Below are 15901 nucleotides of genomic sequence, written 5' to 3'. Positions count from 1 at the left end.
TGGGTCATCTCCCTTTTCTTTTTGAGAAGCCTGGCTAGAGGTTTGTCAATTTTGTTTATTTTTTCAAAAAACCAACTCTTGGTTTCGTTGATCTGCTCTACAGTTTTTTTAGATTCTATATTGTTTATTTCTGCTCTGATCTTTATTACTTATCTTCTTCTGCTGGGTTTAGGCTGCCTTTGCTGTTCTGCTTCTATTTCCTTTAGGTGTGCTGTTAGATTTTGTATTTGGGATTTTTCTTGTTTCTTGAGATAGACCTGGATTGCAATGTATTTTCCTCTCAGGACTGCCTTCGCTGCATCCCAAAGCATTTGGATTGTTGTATTTTCAATTTCATTTGTTTCCATATATTTTTTAATTTCTTCTCTAATTGCTTGGTTGACCCACTCATTCGTTAGTAGGGTGTTCTTTAACCTCCATGCTTTTGGAGGTTTTCCAGACTTTTTCCTGTGGTTGATTTCAAGCTTCATAGCATTGTGGTCTGAAAGTATGCATGGTATAATTTCAATTCTTGTATACTTATGAAGGGCTGTTTTGTGACCCAGTATATGATCTATCTTGGAGAATGTTCCATGTGCACTCGAGAAGAAAGTATATTCTGTTGTTTTGGGATGCAGAGTTCAAATATATCTGTCAAGTCCATCTGATCCAATGTATCATTCAGGGCCCTTGTTTCTTTATTGACCATGTGTCTAGATGATCTATCCATTTCTGTAAGTGGGGTGTTAAAGTCCCCTGCAATTACCACATTCTTATCAATAAGGTTGCTTATGTTTATGAGTAATTGTTTTATATATTTGGGGGCTCCTGTATTCGGCACATAGACGTTTATAACTGTTAGCTCTTCCTGATGGATAGACCCTGTAATTATTATATAATGTCCTTCTTCATCTCTTGTTACAGCCTTTAATTTAAAGTCTAGTTTGTCTGATATAAGTATGGCTACTCCAGCTTTCTTTTGGCTTCCAGTAGCATGATAAATAGTTCTCCATCCCCTCACTCTCAATCTAAAGGTGTCCTCAGGTGTAAAATGAGTCTCTTGTAGACAGCAAATAGATAGGTCTTGTTTTTTTTATCCATTCTGATACCCTATGTCTTTTGGTTGGTGCATTTAGTCCATTTACATTCAGTGTTATTATAGAAAGATACAGGTTTAGAGTCATTGTGATGTCTGTGTGTTTTATGCTTGTAGTGATGTCTCTGGTACTTTGTCTCACAGGATTCCCCTTAGGATCTCTTGTAGGGCTGGTTTAGTGGTGACAAATTCTTTCAGTTTTTGTTTGTTTGGGAAGACCTTTATCTCTCCTTCTATTCTAAATGACAGACTTGCTGGATAAAGGATTCTCGGCTGCATATTTTTTCTGGTCATCACATTGAAGATCTCCTGCCATGCCTTTCTGGCCTGCCAAGTTTCAAAAGAGAGATCAGTCGCAAGTCTTATACGTCTCCCTTTATAAGTTAGGGCACGTTTACCCCTTGCTGCTTTCAGAATTTTCTCTTTATCCTTGTATTTTGCCAGTTTCACTATGATATGTCGTGCAGAAGATCGATTCAAGTTACGTCTGAAGGGGGTTCTCTGTGCCTCTTGGATTTCGATGCCTTTTTCCTTCCCCAGTTCAGGGAAGTTCTCAGCTATGATTTCTTCAAGTACACCTTCAGCACCTTTCCCTCTCTCTTCCTCCTCTGGGATACCAATTATGCATATATTATTTCTTTTTAGTGTATCACTTAGTTCTCTAATTTTCCCCTCATACTCCTGGATTTTTTTATCTTTTTCTCAGCTTCCTCTTTTTCCATAATTTTATCTTCTTGTTCACCTATTCTCTCCTCTGCCTCTTCAATCCGAGCCGTGGATGTTTCCATTTTATTTTGCATCTCGTTTAAAGCGTTTTTCAGCTCCTCCTGACTGTTCCTTAGTCCCTTGATCTCTGTAGCAAGAGATTCTCTGCTGTCCTCTATACTATTTTCAAGCCCAGCAATTAATTTTATGACTATTATTCTAAATTCACTTTCTGTTATATTATTTAAATCCTTTTTGATCAGTTCATTAGCTGTTGTTATTTCCTGGAGATTCTTTTGAGGGGAATTCTTCCGTTTGGTCATTTTGGATAGTCCCTGGAGTGGTGCGGACCTGCAGGGCACTTCCCCTGTGCTGTGGTGTATAACTGGAGTTGGTGGGCGGGGCCACAGTCAGACCTGATGTCTGCCCCCAGCCCACCGCTGGGGCCACAGTCAGACTGGTGTGTGCCTTCTCTTCCCCTCTCCTAGGGGTGGGATTCAGTGTGGGGTGGCATGGCCCGTCTGGGCTACTTGTACACTGCCAGGCTTGTGGTGCTGGGGATCTGGCGTCTTAGCTGGGGTGGGTAGGCAAGGTGCACGGGGGCAGGAGGGGCAGGCTTAGCTCGCTTCTCCTTAGGTGATCCACTTCAGGAGGGGCCCTGTGGCAGCGGGAGGGAGTCAGACCCACTGCCGGAGGGGTGGCTCCGCAGAAGCACAGCATTGGGCGTTTGCAGGGAGCAAGCAAGTTCCCTGGCAGGAACTGGTTCCCTTTGGGATTTTGGCTGGGGGATGGGCGAGGGAGATGGTGCTGGCAAGCGCCTTTATTCCCTGCGAAACTGAGCTCTGTCGTCCGGGGGCTCAGCAACTCTCCCTCCTGTTGTCCTCCAGCCTTCCCACTTTCCGAGCAGAGCTGTTAACTTATGACCTCCCAGATGCTAAGTCCCGCTTGCTGTCGGAACACACTCCATCCTGCCCCTCCGCTTTTGCAAGCCAGACTTGGGGGCTCTGCTGGCCGGCGGGCCGCCCCTCTGCCCTGGCTCCCTCCCGCCAGTCCGTGGAGCTCACCGCCTCACCGCCCTTCCTACCCTCTTCCGTGGGCCTCTCGTCTGCACTTGGCTCTGGAGACTCCGTTCTGCTAATCCTCTGGCGGTTTTCTGGGTTATTTAGGCAGGTGTAGGTGGAATCTAAGTGATCAGCAGGACGTGCGGTGAGCCCAGCATCCTCCTATGCCTCCATCTTCCTCTCTGTCTCCATGGCCAGCTTTTTAAAGAGATCCAGGTTACTCAGTGATTTCCCCACCACCACCACCCCAAGGCTTTCCTAAATTCAGAGAAAGTAAACCAAATTAGCATTGTAAAGAGTTCCTGGTTTATGAATGGGAGCATATGGTTGCTATGAACTGAGTTGTATTTTAAGTGGTTTTAAATCTTTTCAATTACATATGAGTCCCATTGTATTATCAAAGTATACGGTGCATTCATGTCTGTTTTTTAACACACAGAGTCATGTTTTCGCCAGTTAAAATAATAGTATCTACAGTAGCCAAATCCTTGGGCTAGTTTTTTCAAGGGAGTCTTCAGTGCCTCTCTGGAGGCCTCATTTGGGGGGTGGGAGATGTGGGATCAAAACCAGACTTTATTAGCCAAGGTAGAACTGCCTCCACCAAGAAAAATCCTCTCAACCCCACACCCCCATACCCAGCTGACTTTGGAACAGTCTTACCCTGGTAACCACTCCACAACCCTTAAAGATATTGTGGTTATTTTGATCATAGGGAAAATGGAACTCCTAGATCAGTTTTGGTTGTTTCTTTTCACAGCAGTTGGCCTGATTGTATGTATATGGGTGTGAGTGTTTGCTGAAGCAGAGGGAAAATGCCCTAGCTTCATATACCTAAGCCTAACTAGTCTTGTTGTCAGCACATCAGAAACTGGTTACTCTTATTTCAATCTTTCAACTTTCCAGGTGAGGTCCCTTACAAATACGCTTGATATTTGGATACCTGATATGTTCACATTTCTACACCTGAAAACAACAACTAATTATGACCAGGATTAACCATTTACTTATCCTGAATTTATGATACTGACCATTTCAGGTCCCATATCACTAATTTCTGGTGCAAATAAGAAAGGCTTTTGTGCAGACAACGTAAATGTCACTAGTGTGCTCATTTGAGATTATGCACCATAGGAGAGCCCTTTGGATTCTCAGGCCAAGTCTCTTGACCCTTATTTTAGGAGTGGTTCTAATAGGCATGATAGTCAACTCCCCACTTTTTTACTTCCTGCCTTTTTATCACAATGTGTATACCAATGATCTCGGGACCATTGAACATTCCTTAGTTCCTGAGTAGAATATTTCAGAGCTGAAAGGGGCCTCAGAGATCATCCCAGTAATGTCACTTTTTACAGATGAGCAATTGGGATCAGGGAGCAGCTTCTAAGCTTTGAACTTCTCTTTGCTCCCTGGTTGCTTTCTGAGCACGTCTTTCTCTTGCAGAGGGAAACTCCATTTAGGAAAACAAGAGGAGAGCAATAAACCACCTTATGTGAGTAAAAACATGAAGGGGGCAGCGGGACTAACATTTACTGAGTGCCTACTTTGTGCAAGCACAGGCCTTTTACATGTACGTACCTCATTGGATCTTTGCAATGATCCTATGAGGAGGGGCTGTCGTTATTGCACATAGCATAACTGGTAAGTGGCAGAAAAAGGACTTGAACTCAGCTGAGCCAGACCTCAGAGAGGGCATGTAATTTCCACTCTCTACTGCCTTGTGCATGGCAAGAAGACTGTGCCAAGGAAACCAGACACTGACCACCAGTCCAGGCTAGGGTACAGCTCATGCCCACGTGCCAGAAACCCCCCACTGTCACACTGGGGAACCCACAAATGCTAGGGCAGGGACAACAGAGAAAGGGAGCAGGGCCAGGACCACACTGGAGAAAGAGATGGGAACTAAACCCAGGAAGATCTCAATAGCTGCCTAGGAGTTTGGGCCTAATCCTTCCGGTGTCTGGGAACCTTCATGGGTCTGACACAGGCACAGTACCAGGTAAGATTTACATTCTAGAAAAAACATTGTCTGATGGGATAATACTGGTACTTTTTACTATGGGATTTTTATCTATTTTCTTTTTTTCCCCTTAAATAAGGATCATGCATTTCCTTAACAGTCAGGAAAAAAACCAAAAATGTTATTGCCCTCCAGACAGAGAGGATGATGAACTTTAGGGGAACCAGAATGAAGGCAGGGAGGCCAGCTGGGCAGGTATGGCCAAAGCCAAAGAGAAAGAGGAGGGTGGCTTTAGGCTGTTCCAGGGGCAGGAGTGTGGAGAGGAGAAGATGAAGCTGGGGTACAATTAGGCAATAACAATGACAGGACTTGTGTTGCCTTAGGGGTGCCCTACACAACCCAGAAGGCACAATCTTATCCTGGTCTATGCAGGCTGGTAGCCCTGCCAGATTTCTGACTTGGGTCTAGTGGGGAATAGAGGAAGAACTGACTAAAATAGATGTGTTTGTTTGTTTTCATAACCGTGCTAGACACTTTCTCCTGTTATTTTGGCTTTCCTCATAAAAGCCCTTTGAGGAAGAGTTATCCTAATTTTCTAATGAGGAAACTGAGGCACACAGATATTGAATAACTATAGTTGGTGGCAGAGCCAGCGTTTGAACTCAGGCCTGTCTAGCTCCCAAAACTTAGCAATTTCCGTGGTGTCTGACTGCCTTCTAGCCTCTGGCCGTGTGGAGAATGCAGACGAGGTGCAGGGCTTGGGGCTGAGTGCCGAGTGAAGTGTCAGCATTTAGGGTTGCACATGTTGAGCTTGAGAGGCCTTTGGGAACATCCAGGAACCATTTGAGTCTTGGGACCAGATCTCAGGAGAGAAATCTGGGCTGGAGTATGAGGGTGAGTGGTAACTCGGGAATGCACAGGAGGGACTTGGCCTCTGGGATCCCACCTCATGTCTCTGTGTCTAAGATGTGAGTAGCACTCTAGTGGAAGATTTGGAGGAATCTCTGCACTCCAGGTCTGCAGTATTATCTTACCTTCCACCTTGATGCCCAGGAAGTGATAAACGTGTCACCTGGTTATCGCCTCATTCGAAATAGGGAGCAGATTTCCGTCACCTTGGGAGATGAAATGTTTGATAAGAAAAAGCGGTCGCAATCAGAGATCATGGACAGAGTCCAGATTTCCAGGTAATGCCCTTGGACCTATATCCAGCTCCTCAGAGCTATCACTGTTGGGCTTGGCCTGGCCTCAAGGAGAAGCTCCTAACTTCCATGCCCAATGCACAGGGTCTCTGTTCTGAAGGTGCTATAAAGTCACTTCACTCCTCATCCCTGTGCTGCTCCTCTCCACACCCATCTCTCTGCCCTGATCCCATTTGAAACAGGACAAAGGTCAGGTCAGGCAGCTGACCTGAAAAGTGATTGGGTATAGTATAATTTGTACTAAAGGAAAGCAATTATTCTTAGAGGTGATGAACAGATGAAATATTCATAAAATAGTCTGAATTTGGAGGGTGTAAAGTAAGAGTAAAGTCAGGGTTTTTGGGGAGCTGAGTATGCATCTCTTTCTCATTTTGCCCAAAGATGTCACTCAGTTCATGCCTCTGGGAGGCATAGCATGGAAGATTCTGGCTGAGTCTACCCCAGTTGAGCACAGTGCATCCTCTCTGTCATTCAGGCCCTACCCACTCTATCCTCAAATGCTATATAAAGTCAGCGCCCACATCTTATCCATTCTACTTCCTAGATCTCTCATTCATGTCTCTCTCTCCCTGTCTCCTCCTACATCCTCTCTCTTGTTCCCTCACCTTGTTGAATGGAGGACCATCTCTGCTGCACTGCACACGTCACTACCTGCCACCCTGTCTACTCCAGCTCAACCAAATAGAGCTAAATAACTTACGGACATCATGGAGGCTCCAAACCCAGAAACACAGAAAATTGTTATCTATTCTGCAAGCCATGCTCTGAAATCCCCTCTTTGTCCTGTGTCTGGGCCATTCCTTGTCTATGATTCACTGTCAGCATCAATCCATCTCCCACCTTCCCATTTCCTAATCCTCTGAATTTTTCCTCCTCCATTTCAACTGTCATTACTGAATCAAGGTCAAACCCTGATAGATCTCTGACATATTCCTCTTCCCCTTCTATTCAACGGGTAACCAATCCACTCCTCCACCTACTCACACCCCCCACTGCAGGCTAGCTTACCCAAAAGGTCTGATCTGAGGCTCAACCACCCTGCTGCCTAATTCCTTCTCCCAGACTACTCTTCCACCCCTCCCATGACCCCCATGATGATGGAGCAGATGCAGAACATGGCCTGACTGTCACCAAGCCAGAGATAGTCACGTACAGGGAGGTGCCTGACTGGCACAGAATGGAAGCTCTGTGGATGATAGAAGGATTCCTTGTCCCATAGGACTGATATCATTACTGACCTGCAAGAGCAGATCTCAGAATTGACAGTGATCATTGAGCAAATGAACAGAGACCATCAGTCTGCCCAGAAATTGGTGAGTGATCCTTGAGTTAGCTGACATCTCTATGGGTAGGGGAAAGACCGGTTTTTTCAGATCACCTGCTATGTTCCAGGCAAGATGCCAAGCGCTTTACTCGAGGGAGCCATGTTGTCTAGGTGACAGCTCTGAAGATAGGACTGTGGCTACACAGTAGGATTTCTCTGACTCCATCCTTGTCCATGACTGCAAGAACTTAAATCTTTTCTCAAAGCCTAAGTCAATTTCCAGGAGTTCTTTATGTGCCTGCAGTGTGTACATTGCTACTGAACTCACCACACCAAGGGGTGCCAGCCATCTCACGTCAGGCTTGCTGTGGAGAGTTAAACTTCAGAGGGTGCCGAGTCTCTTCCTAATGGCAATAGTGTGGTTAATGCACTCAGTGTGGTTCAAAAGCTACCCAGAACCCTTCAGTACCCACTTCTTGTTGCTGTTAAAATTGCCAAAGCCCACTTCAGAATTTGCTGAGATCAGTCTGCACTCTGTGTTTCCTGGGGATTTTGGTGACAACTCCTTTAGATTTTACCATCTGCTTTATCATAGTCTCTTCTTCCCCACCTCAAGCAGGGGTGCCTGCTGGCCTGGGCTGGAGTGATAAACCAGAGCAATGCTCAGAAACAGCCTCCCCCACATCCCACTTGTCTGTTGTTATTGAAACCCACTTGTGAAGGTCGACTTCCCACCAGTCCTACCCCTCACCCTCTGACATGCCCCAGATGTGTCTGAATCCTACAGTGACCTGGCTTGTGACTCACACTGATACCTCCCCTACTGTTGGTTCATTACTATATTTATCTGAAAACCCTGCCAGGTTTGTGGTCTGCTTCTACAGATAGGAAATTAAGGCTCAGGAAGTTAAACAAGTTCTATGAGATCAGTCATCAATGGTGGATTATTGTTGCAAAATGCACATTTTCACTCACTGAATCATTGGCCCTGCTAAAGACCTATTTAGAGATTATTTCTGTGCAGGGACCTCATATTGTGATACTTAAAATTCTCCCACCTGTGAACATCCCAAATTGTTGTGTGACCCTGTGGAAGGCGGTAGTGCTGGCTGCCAGTGTGTAGACAGAGAGGGACAGGGAGAGCCCTGAACCTTTTTGTCTCAGTTTGCAGTGGGTGCTGACTGTTCTGGAAGTGTCCTTTCCTCCTGAGACACTAACCAGAGAATCTGATGGTTAAAATGGAAGGTCACCTGGAAATGAGCAAATTTTGCCTGTGGTAACATACCTTTCTGACAAAGAGGCTTTATTAACACCAGATTTTAAGTTCATTGAAAGTGTGGAGTTTGAGTCTTGGGCCTCTTTGGCTCTTCCAGGGCAAGCTGTTTGCTCAATAAATGATAACTTAATTGAATTATGTATCAAAGAAATCCAAAGACCAAGATCTTAGAGATTGCTGTCCAGCAAAAAGACCAGACCTGCCTATAAAACCAGTTAGTGAAAGAGATGGTTTCTGTGCACCAACATTATGAACTGATTACATACCAAACAGCAATAGACCAAGGCAAGGATTGCTCCATTCCCTGAGTATTGATGTGCTCTCTGGGATTGGAGAACACAAAGAAGAGAGTGTGGGGAGTAGAGCATACCCTATGAACGTGAAGGCTTCTCAGAAATTGCAGACTGCAGTGGGAGTGGGATCCTTGATCCTATATCGTTAATGCCATGTTGCTCCCAGCTCTCCGATGAAATGGCTGTCCGCTGTGCTGAGATGCAGCAGAACTTCGAAAACAAAAACAGGTAAGCGTTCTAGCACAAGCTCCTGTGTGCTGAAGGCCCTAAGACTCTTGCTTCCTTGCAAGATTTCATTTCACTGGGATTTCAGATAGTGCCAAATGGAGTTGGGTAGGTGGGGATGGGGGAAATGGGCAAGATGGTTTGATGTGAAGCCACCAAAATGTAGCACAGAGAAGGTCATTCCTAGTTTTGCACTTTCTGATCCAATTACTTTGTTTCAAGTATAATCTCCCTTTCTGTTGATTGCTGAGAGCCAGTTTTCATTCTCTATGAGATTTCTGTGACAGACAACTATTGTTCTCAGCCCAGCCTCCTCCTATTTCCCCTGCCTCTTCACTTCCTCCCCCCTCTTTCTCTTCCTCATTTTTGTCCTGTCATTTCTACTCTCCTGGCTACTCCCGGGACCTGGGCAGAATGGGAAGGAGGTATGGGAGGAGCAGGAGCCAGACAAGCCAAGGGGAAGTAAAAGGAAGTGTGTTGCCTATGTGGGTGAGGAAACCTTCAAAACCTCCTTCCAGGCTACCTGCTGGGCACCAGAGCAGCCTCAGAAGTCCCAGCAGAGAGAAGTATACCTCACTGAGTCGTAGACTTGCTTCCAAAAAATTATAATAAATAAGTAACATATTTGTTATATAATAGCTTTCATTATTTTTAGAGCGGTTTTAGGTTCATAGTAAAATAGAGCATAGGGGCGCCTGGGTGGCGCAGTCGGTTAAGCGTCCGACTTCAGCCAGGTCACGATCTCGCGGTCCGTGAGTTCGAGCCCCGCGTCGGGCTCTGGGCTGATGGCTCAGAGCCTGGAGCCTGTTTCCGATTCTGTGTCTCCCTCTCTCTCTGCCCCTCCCCCGTTCATGCTCTGTCTCTTTCTGTCCCAAAAATAAATAAACGTTGAAAAAAAATTAAAAAAAATAAAATAAAATAAAATAGAGCATAAAGTACAGACAGCCTGACCCCACACCTGCACACCCCAAGTAATCATTAACTCCTACACTATTGTGATGCATTTGTTACAATTGATGAACCTACATTGATAAATTACCATCACCCGAAGTGCATAGTTTACATTAGGGTTCACTCTTGGTGTTGTACATCCTATGGGTTTTGACAAATGTATAATGACATGTGTCCACCATTATTGTATCATACAGAGTAGTTTCATCACCCTGAAAAATCCTCTGTGCCCTGCTCATTCATCCCTCCCTCCCCACTAACCTCTGGCAAACACTGATCTTTTTACTGTCTCCACAGCTGTGCATTTTCCAGAATATCATATAGTAGGAATCATATAGTGTGTAGGCTTTATGTATTGACTTTGGTCACTTACTATTATGCATTTAACGTTCCTCCATGTCTTCTCTTGGTTTGACAGCTCATATAGCCTTTCTTTTTGACATTCATCTTGAACACTGCCAGCTTCTGCCCCCTGGAATGGAGGCTGAAGAGACCCTGGGCTCTAAAATTATCCTGGATGCTAATGCAGCCTACAGTTTCCCAAGACAGCCATAAACAAATACTGTGCTATTAGCACAGGAGTCTATGGTCTCCACCAGCTCCATTCAAAATAATAGTTGGTAAAAATGGGTCTTCTCACCTTCTTTGGGTGGATGCCAGGAGAATGAGTCAGGAAGTGAAGGCCCTGCAGGCTGCCCACAACTGCCTGTGTGATGGGGAAAGGTGGGATCAACTGAGTGTAACAGCTCAGCTCTGGACTTTTTTTCACTGATTGTGGCCTTCTCCCGGGGTCGCACAGAGAGCTCAAAGAGGCTCATGCAGCAGAGCTCAGTCATTTGGAGAACAACTACAAAGCCACACTGAAGGCAGAGAAGCTGGCTGCCCAAGAAAAACTAGGTATGGTCTGGACTGGGGAGAATGACCCTGGGGAAGGGTGAGAGGCTGACCATGGGGCTCTAGGACCAAAGAACTCCCGTGGTCATGGATGGGCTGGGACTATGCTCTCCAGATGTCCTCCTAAAGCTCAGAGACAGGGAGTGACTGAGAATGAAACTGAAAAGAGGGAAACCATGTCATCAGTGTCCCTCCTATGCCCAGGTGATAGACTGGCCTGCAACCAAGTGTTAGGATCTGAGCAAGTCCTTAATCTCCTTGAGTCTCATTTATTCTGTCTAAAAATTGAGGACTATAATACCTGCCTTTATCAGAGAGATAAGAATGTGAAAGCACCTTTTTAAAATATATTTTTAACTCTACAAATATAATATTATTGTAATCCAACAAGTTACATCATCTGTAAAATGGTGGTGTTTCATTATATTATAATAGCACACTATGATTTATATGGCCTTATAATGCATAAGAGTTGTGTTGGCCATTTATCCCATTATTTATGCTGTCCTTGGGAAGGGCAAAATGTGTATCCTTCAGAATTCTGAGATTATAGACTAATCTCCATAGGGAGAAGGAGAAATTCTATAATCTTCTCCCTTTATTTTGCCTTACTTTTTAAAAGGAGGGTACTTATAGCTTGCTGATTTTCCAGTTTTCTAAAGAAAACATGTATCATTTTCAAAATCAGCGTACACTGGAAACATTGCTTTAAAAAGAGAGAAGCAGGGGCACCTAGGTGGTTAAGCGTCCAACTTTGGCTCAGGTCATGATCTCACAGTTCGTGGGTTTGAGCCCCACATCGGGCTCTGTACTGACAGCACAGAGCCTGATTTGGATCCTTTCTCTCCCTCTCTCTCTGCCCCCTCACCCTGCTTGCACTCTGTCTCTCTCTCTTTCAAAAGTAAACATTAAAAAATAAATAAAACTGCTTTAAAAAGAGGGAAGCAGGTGCATACTACAAGGTTTTGCTCCTCTTTTCCCCACAGATGTAGGTTTACCCCCAGGGATTAGTTCTCACATTTGGTATGCATCAGAATCACTTGAGAAGCATATTATCCACAGACACTAGGCCTCTCCTCTGAGACCTGAATTCAGTGGGTTTGGCTGGGTGGAGGTGGGGAGTAGGAAAAGAAGACAGGCGTCTAGATTTCTAATAAGCCTCCAGGGTTATTCTTGAGGTGCAACATGGTTTTAACACCTAGAGGATGAGTTGGAGATGGAGGAAGAGTACAGGAGAGCTTGCACTTGAGTATGAAAACATTCATTTCGGAGGAATAATGATGACCCTGTTGTTTTCCTTTTGTCCAGATGAAATGGGAAAGGAGTATAAGTATTTGAAGAATATGTTTCATATGTATCAGGTGAGATTCAGAGCTCCTTGGATTATGAAAGTAAGAGGCAAGGCTCATTCCTGGCTGATGACATCAGGCTGAATCTACAGCTCTTGCCCAGAAAATAATTTCCTCAGATTCCCAGCATCCTTGGTTCTAGGTGGCACTAAGTACACCCAGGGAGAAGAGTGACCTTCAGACCGTGGTGGCTTCCATGTGTGAATCAGTCACCCAGTCCCTAAAGAAGCCCACTGACAAATATGTAATTACAAAAGTAATACCTGCTCATGGTTTCTAAAAAATTGAAATACAAAAACCAACTACAACAGCAACAAAAGAGAATTACCACCGCAAGACAATCTGCTGTGAGCATTTGCACTTTGTAACATCTTTGATTTTAGTAGAGTGCAGGGCCAAAAGGGATAAACATTTTAAAGGCCTTTGATACATTTGGCCAAATTGCCTCCAAAAAAGACTCTCTCACTGCACCCCCACCAGCTGGGCCTGGGATGCTCTAGCCATCTCACAATGTAACTCATTCATTGAATCAGCTAATTTGAGGGAGGCCTGGGGAAACAGGCCATGATTTCTTCTTAGTGGGATGAGAGAGTAGGAGATGAGGAATGAACAGGCTGAGGCAGCAAACCCCCATCCTATTGGTGAGCAGCTAGTTGTGGTTTGCCCAGGACTTTCCAAGTTTTAGCATCAAAAGTTCAGGGTCCTGGGACACAACTCAGTCTCAAACAAAGACAGTTAGTTGACCACCCTCTTAAAGGAGGAAACCAAGTCAAGCACCAGCACCACCTCTGAAATTCTATTTGCCACCCACAGTTTCAGTTTCGAGCTTGTATCTAAAACTTGTTTTTCAAGATGTATCTTGATACAGTGAGGGAAAACATCTTAGAGCAAAGCCTAGGAGAAGCATCAGACTGATGTGTGGGTAAGCTGCCCCTTACGTTTGCTTCAGTCTGTACCTCTCCAGAGAGTTTGACCTCTATGGAAACTGAGCTGCCCACCAGTCTTGAAAATGATAAACGAGAACCTTTACCTAAATGGCCATAAACAATTACAAATGAGCTCTGATGTCTGGCCCCAGTGTGAGTTATGCTGCTAACCTGGGGGAAAAAAGGAGGTCAGGGTACTGAGATGTTACTAGCAGCATCCAGGTCCTAGGCCTTCCTCCTCCTGGAGTCCCACCCCCATGAAGTCTGAACCAACCAACAGGATTGGCATCAGGTTAGGCTTATTTAACCTCACCCACAAAGGAAGTTAGATTTGCTGAGTTAAAAATAGACAGTGTCTGAAAAACATACTATTGTTTTCTAAGTGTTCAAATTAACTACTAGGCATTTCCCTTGTTTCTTCATGGGCTGTTGATAAGTGATTCATGATTCAGAGGGAGCTGACATGTGAATTTGCAGCAGGGGAGTCCTACCTGTCTTCAAAGGAAACCCAGTTCCAGTGGGACAAACACATGCAGAACTTGCCTTTGACTTTAGGGTTCTACAGGCCCTTGGATGGGCTGGGCTAGAATTTACTCCCACCAACCACCCACAGAGGGACTCCCAGCAAGCATTCTAGTGAGGGAAGCTTTAAAGGGCCCAATGCTGTGCCTGGAGCCAGTGTGCAGTCTTCTCCAGGATTCTTTTCATAATGCCTTTGTACCTCTGCAGGACAGCATTTATGATGAAATGGAAGATAAGTGGTTGAAGAAGAAAGCCGAATGGGAGAAGGATGAGAAGTTGGAGCGGGAAAAGATCCTGCTACAGCAAAGTGAGTACAAGAACTTCTCTTTTTGATGGCACGTGTACCAAAAAAAACCTGCCATTAAGTTTGGTCTTAGCTTGAGAACATCAGCTTTAGATTCACTAAAGGTGATGGCCACAGGGCTGGATTCCTGAATCAAGAGTACATGGAGTTTTCAACAAGTGACAGCAAGGATGGAGTCTTTTATAAAACTCAGCTATTTGAGGGTATAAGCCCGTACCTTCCAAAGCTCTCCAATTCCAAGCTTAGCCATCATGGTCTGGAACAAGCTCTGGGACATCTGTAGGAGCATTGACTTGTTACCTGGATACAAGTGACCCCAAATTTCCAGAAAAATGTTCTGGAATTAGAGTTTCAAATATTCACTTGTTGGGAGAGTGACAACACAATCATACTGAGAGCCTCTGTATTCCCATATCCCCCCAGAGGATCTCCATTTTTCAGGTACAATTGGCATATAACACTGCATATGTTTAAAGAGTACAACATGTTGATTTGATACATTTATATATTACTATATATTTTTAGTATTTCCAACACCTAGCACAGAGTTTGGATCATAGAAAGTGTTTTATGGAGGCCCTGGATGGTTCAGTCAGTTAAGTGTCCGACCCTTGATCTCAGCTCAGGTCTTGATCTCAGGGTTGTGAGTTCAAGCCCTATGTTGGACTCCACACTGGGAGTAGAGCCCACTTTAAAAAAAGTGTGTTATGGATGAGCCTCCTACCCTCAGCAAGCATCTTCCTAAGTGGAAAAAGAAGAAAGGAATTTATGGAGACTTTGCTCCCTGACCTAGAGGATTGGTTGAGGTAGGAGTGGAGCCTCTACAAACCTATACCACATCCTGCCTCACCCCAGTTCATATCAAACTTGGCTGTTCAACAAATTACTCATTTAAATGCAGAAACTCCCTGGGTAAGTTAATCCTCAAGGTTATTCCCACTCTGGTGGGGACTCTTGACTGCAGGAAGGCAGCATGAAGACCCTGGAACTAAGGGTGAGGAAAGGAATGAGGAGCTGAACCTATCTGAGGCTTTACTCAGAAGCCTGGTGTAACATAACCCAGGCCTTCTTCCAGACTTCTGGCCACCCATACCACACTCATCCCATGTTGTCAAAATCTAAGTAAGATGTTACACCCAATTTTGAAAGAGCAGACTTCAGCTGTGCATAGTGTAGCTCAGCCCTCTAGGGGTAGCCTCCTATCATTCCCAGCTTACTCACAGGATGAGCCTAGGGGTTGCCTCCCTATAATTCCCAGCACCATGAAGCTGAAGAAGAAATCTGTGTCAGCCCCTCACCCCTCCTTTCTCCTCTTTGGTTTTGGGGCTCAGTTGGTAAGTTCTCCTGCACCAGAAACATTTTAAGCCTTCCTCTACCCCAGGGTTAAGTACAGAATAAATTTTATTGCTGGAAAATTCACATTAGTCAAGAGCTATATTTTAAGGTAAGAATATCCAAGAAAATGTAGTTACTTCAGCAGAGGGAATGGACAAAATAATAAGCAACAGATCTAAAATTACACACACACACACAAATCAGAGACATTAGGAGTAAAACCATATGGCTGATATCACTGAAAACTGCCACCATGTTCACCTGATTCCCAAGCATTTCTAGGTGAGCATCAGAGGCTGAATGACAGGCTGAAAGGAACTTGAGTTTGACCCAGTCTGGAATTTTTATTACCTTTAGATATTCTCAGTTTCTCTCTGTATGTGCTTTCCCCACATTTACTCATATACGTAATTTCTTCTCACCCCCAGAACATAATATGACAAAAAGGTTTGAGTTAGAGTCAGAAGAAGAAAAGAAGAAAATAAATGACTCCTACAGTACCGTCTTTGAGAACTTCAATCGAGAGAAGGAGGTAACTTAGCCCAAAGCACATGAGTGGTTG

The 15901-nt window shown here is 44.7% G+C and overlaps 1 protein-coding gene across 4 annotated transcripts in view; it reads left to right on the top strand.

Annotated features, from left to right (window-relative positions):
* Window positions 1-15901, top strand: part of FLACC1 (flagellum associated containing coiled-coil domains 1) — a 67412-nt gene that overhangs the window by 40212 nt on the left and 11299 nt on the right. For 2 of the 4 annotated variants that reach the window (XM_040475848.1, XM_040475847.1), the window contains 8 exons: window positions 4282-4330; window positions 5852-5985; window positions 7220-7313; window positions 9000-9061; window positions 10809-10906; window positions 12212-12264; window positions 13908-14007; window positions 15768-15871. In XM_040475848.1, the coding sequence (XP_040331782.1) occupies window positions 4282-4330; window positions 5852-5985; window positions 7220-7313; window positions 9000-9061; window positions 10809-10906; window positions 12212-12264; window positions 13908-14007; window positions 15768-15871 (694 nt within the window). Of the gene's footprint in view, window positions 1-4281; window positions 4838-5851; window positions 5986-7219; window positions 7314-8999; window positions 9062-10808; window positions 10907-12211; window positions 12265-13907; window positions 14008-15767; window positions 15872-15901 lie in introns of all 4 variants that reach the window. The other 2 variants (XM_040475849.1, XM_040475850.1) reach the window with 2 other exon arrangements.

The sequence above is a fragment of the Herpailurus yagouaroundi genome, unplaced genomic scaffold, assembly GCF_014898765.1.
Source record: "Herpailurus yagouaroundi ecotype Mexico unplaced genomic scaffold, PumYag 140, whole genome shotgun sequence".
Classification (NCBI taxonomy): Eukaryota; Metazoa; Chordata; class Mammalia; order Carnivora; family Felidae; genus Herpailurus; species Herpailurus yagouaroundi.
Note: the sequence above shows the minus strand (reverse complement) of the source record. Positions and strands in the feature narration are given on the sequence as shown.